This window comes from Pediculus humanus, genomic scaffold (genome assembly GCF_000006295.1).
Source record: "Pediculus humanus corporis 1103172107520 genomic scaffold, whole genome shotgun sequence".
NCBI lineage: Eukaryota > Metazoa > Arthropoda > Insecta > Psocodea > Pediculidae > Pediculus > Pediculus humanus.
Window position 1 is genome coordinate 153,070 of NW_002987136.1, and position 2,771 is coordinate 155,840.

The 2,771-nt window shown below is 28.3% G+C and overlaps 1 protein-coding gene across 1 annotated transcript in view; it reads left to right on the plus strand.

Annotated features, from left to right (window-relative positions):
* Phum_PHUM172740 (uncharacterized protein) overlaps nucleotides 1–2,771 on the plus strand; it is a gene marked incomplete at both ends in the record, with an annotated part of 6,886 nt that overhangs the window by 2,336 nt on the left and 1,779 nt on the right. Inside the window, 7 exons of the mRNA XM_002425040.1 lie at nucleotides 738–871; nucleotides 958–1,236; nucleotides 1,317–1,466; nucleotides 1,562–1,765; nucleotides 1,852–2,106; nucleotides 2,194–2,378; nucleotides 2,463–2,655. Of these exons, the coding sequence (XP_002425085.1) occupies nucleotides 738–871; nucleotides 958–1,236; nucleotides 1,317–1,466; nucleotides 1,562–1,765; nucleotides 1,852–2,106; nucleotides 2,194–2,378; nucleotides 2,463–2,655 (1,400 nt within the window). The remainder of the gene's footprint in view (nucleotides 1–737; nucleotides 872–957; nucleotides 1,237–1,316; nucleotides 1,467–1,561; nucleotides 1,766–1,851; nucleotides 2,107–2,193; nucleotides 2,379–2,462; nucleotides 2,656–2,771) is intronic.

Below are 2,771 nucleotides of genomic sequence, written 5' to 3' on the forward strand. Positions count from 1 at the left end.
TAAAAGAATTCAAACTGTAATGGGAAAAAAAAAAAAAAAAAAAATAATTGTCATTTTATTTTGTAAATTCTTAACAATGAAAAAGTAACGAAATTTTTTTTTAGAAAGTTTTTTTTTGTAGCTGATTTTATTCGATCATGCAAAAGCAATTTGCTTTGTTAAAAAAAAAAAAAAAAAAAAAAAACGTTAATCGATTCATATTAAGAAAATAACGGTTTTTTTTGTGTTGCAAATTATTTCGGTCGTTTAAAATGATTATTTTTCCATTGTATTAGTACTTATGAAATTGCAAAATTTAAAAAAACCGTTATTTATTTTTTGTTGTTGTTTAGATTTGAAAAAGGAAGGAGGAAACTATTGAATTTTATATTTTATTTTATTTCAGTTAAAAGTTTTTCTTTTAAAATACATATATGTAAATAATTATTTAGATGTTGGTATTCCTGTCGAATCATGTTTTTTTTATTTTCAAACATTAGTTTACAGGTCATGAATAAATCCATCCTTGCAATTATTATTATTATTCAAAAAGACCGTTTAAACTAAAAAAAAAAATGGGGAAATAAAACAATTGTTGATTACACACACACACACACACACACACACAGATTACAATTATTATTATTATTAATATCTAAAAGCGTTAAAAATAAATAAATAAGGTCAAAACCCAATTTTTCAAACGTTTTAAATAAATTAAAAAATTAATATTTTTTTTTTTTTTTCAGCGGGAAAAGACAATGTTAATATAAATCTTTTGATTCCATTAATTAACAAAGCAGAACTTTCTCGTTTTGAAGTTCAAATTTTAACCGACATATTGTTGACTAAACATTTGGATGAAGTCACGGATCAATTTGAATGGACCGAAGTGAGTAAAATTTTTTTAAAAAAATCAGACATGTATATTTTATATTTTATTAAAGTTTTTTTTTTTTTTTTTTTTTTTTTTTATAGGGAAGACAAGATCCCGTGGTGAAATTGAAAAAACAATTGGCTGAAAAAGAAAAAGCTTTGGCGGAAGAACAGGAAGCATCTCAAGCGTGTCAAAATAAATTAAAAGAATTGAGATTGGAATACAATTCGGAAAGAGCTCGATTGTCTCAAGCTTGTCGCCAATATGACGAAACGATTGTCGCCAAACAAAGTGAAATACAAAATCTTCATGCGGCTAACAGGCATCTTATTGATAATCACGTGGCAGAAAAACAAGCTTTGACGCAAAAAATTCAACAGGTATCTTCTCTCTTCGGTTCGGTATTTCGGTACATTTGTTGTAACATTTTATTAAAGCGTTGTTTGTTTGAAATTTTCAGTTACAAGCTCAAATCAATGATGAAAATTTAATGATTCGAAAACTTCAAGATGATCATAATCAAGCTCAAAACGCTCTTCAACAAGAATTGGTTAGTCAAGGGCAGCAAATGGAAATACACATTGCAAGACTCAGGGAACAGTTGCAAGAAGTAATTTATTTATTTATTTATTTATTAAATGATTTAAATGTATAAAAAATATGTATTAATTATTATTTTAGACGCAAAAAAATTTCGAAGCTCAGATTCATAGCAAAATACAAGAAGCGGAACAAATAAGAGCGTCGTTCAATGCCGAATTACAAAAGAATCGAAGATACGAAGAAGAATTGAGAGATTTACGAGAGCAACAAGTTCAAAATCAAAATATAATTAAAAATTTAGAAACTCGAGCGTCACAATTGAAAGAAACGAGTAGTCATACTCAAGAACTCGTCAGACAGATCGAGGTATCGTAAATTCAAATTTGAAAATGTTGCGTGTCTCGCATTCGGAACGAAATATATATGTAATGTACGAGATTGTGTTTATGCAGGAATTGCAGAGAGTGAATAAAGAATTGGACATGCGGTGTAACAATTCGCATCAGTTGGAGGAAGAATTGAAATTTGAAAAAACCAAACTACAAAATGAATTACATAGCTTTAAAAATAAAATGATGGAACTTCAAAACGAATATGAAAAATTATCAAAAGACAGAGAGAAATTGGCGGCTCAAGTGGCGACCAAAGTTGATTTGGAAAAAGATTTTATGAGGTTGAAAGAGGAAAATCTAGGATTGATATCTCAGGTACGCGGCATTGAATTTTTATTAAAAAAGTTTCATACGAAAGTAAAACATAATAATAATAATAATAATGATAATAATAATTTTCAGGTGTCGGCTTTTACCAAAATGGAAAAAGAAGCACAACAGTTGAGAGAAGAAAATGAAAATTTAGCAGCTCAAGTTACGGCATTCACTGAAAGGCCGGCGGCTGAGGGACGTGAAAATGGCGACACTCCGTGTATCGAAGTGAAAAAAAAGAACATAAATTCCGAGTTTATAGATCACGAAAATGAGTTCGTTATTTATTTATTTATTTATTTATTTAATTTAATCATAAATAATTCCGTTATCGAATTTAAATAACGTTTATAAAACAGGTTACGAAAAAATGGCGCTCTAGAACAAATCGAAGATGAATTGAAGCAAAAAAAATTGCTCATTGAAAAATTAAATACCCAAGTCGACGGATACCAGTCTGATGTGAACAGGCTGTCCTCTGAAATAATTAAACACAAGACTGAAATAACAAAGCTCAAAGAAGAATTGGAAGTTCAGAGAAGTAAAAATAACGTATGTGAGACATTTTATTTTTCTTTTTTATAAGTCATTTAATCAATTAATTAATTAATTAATTATTACCGATAGCTAATCTGACGTTGATTGATTGATTGATTGATTGATTGATT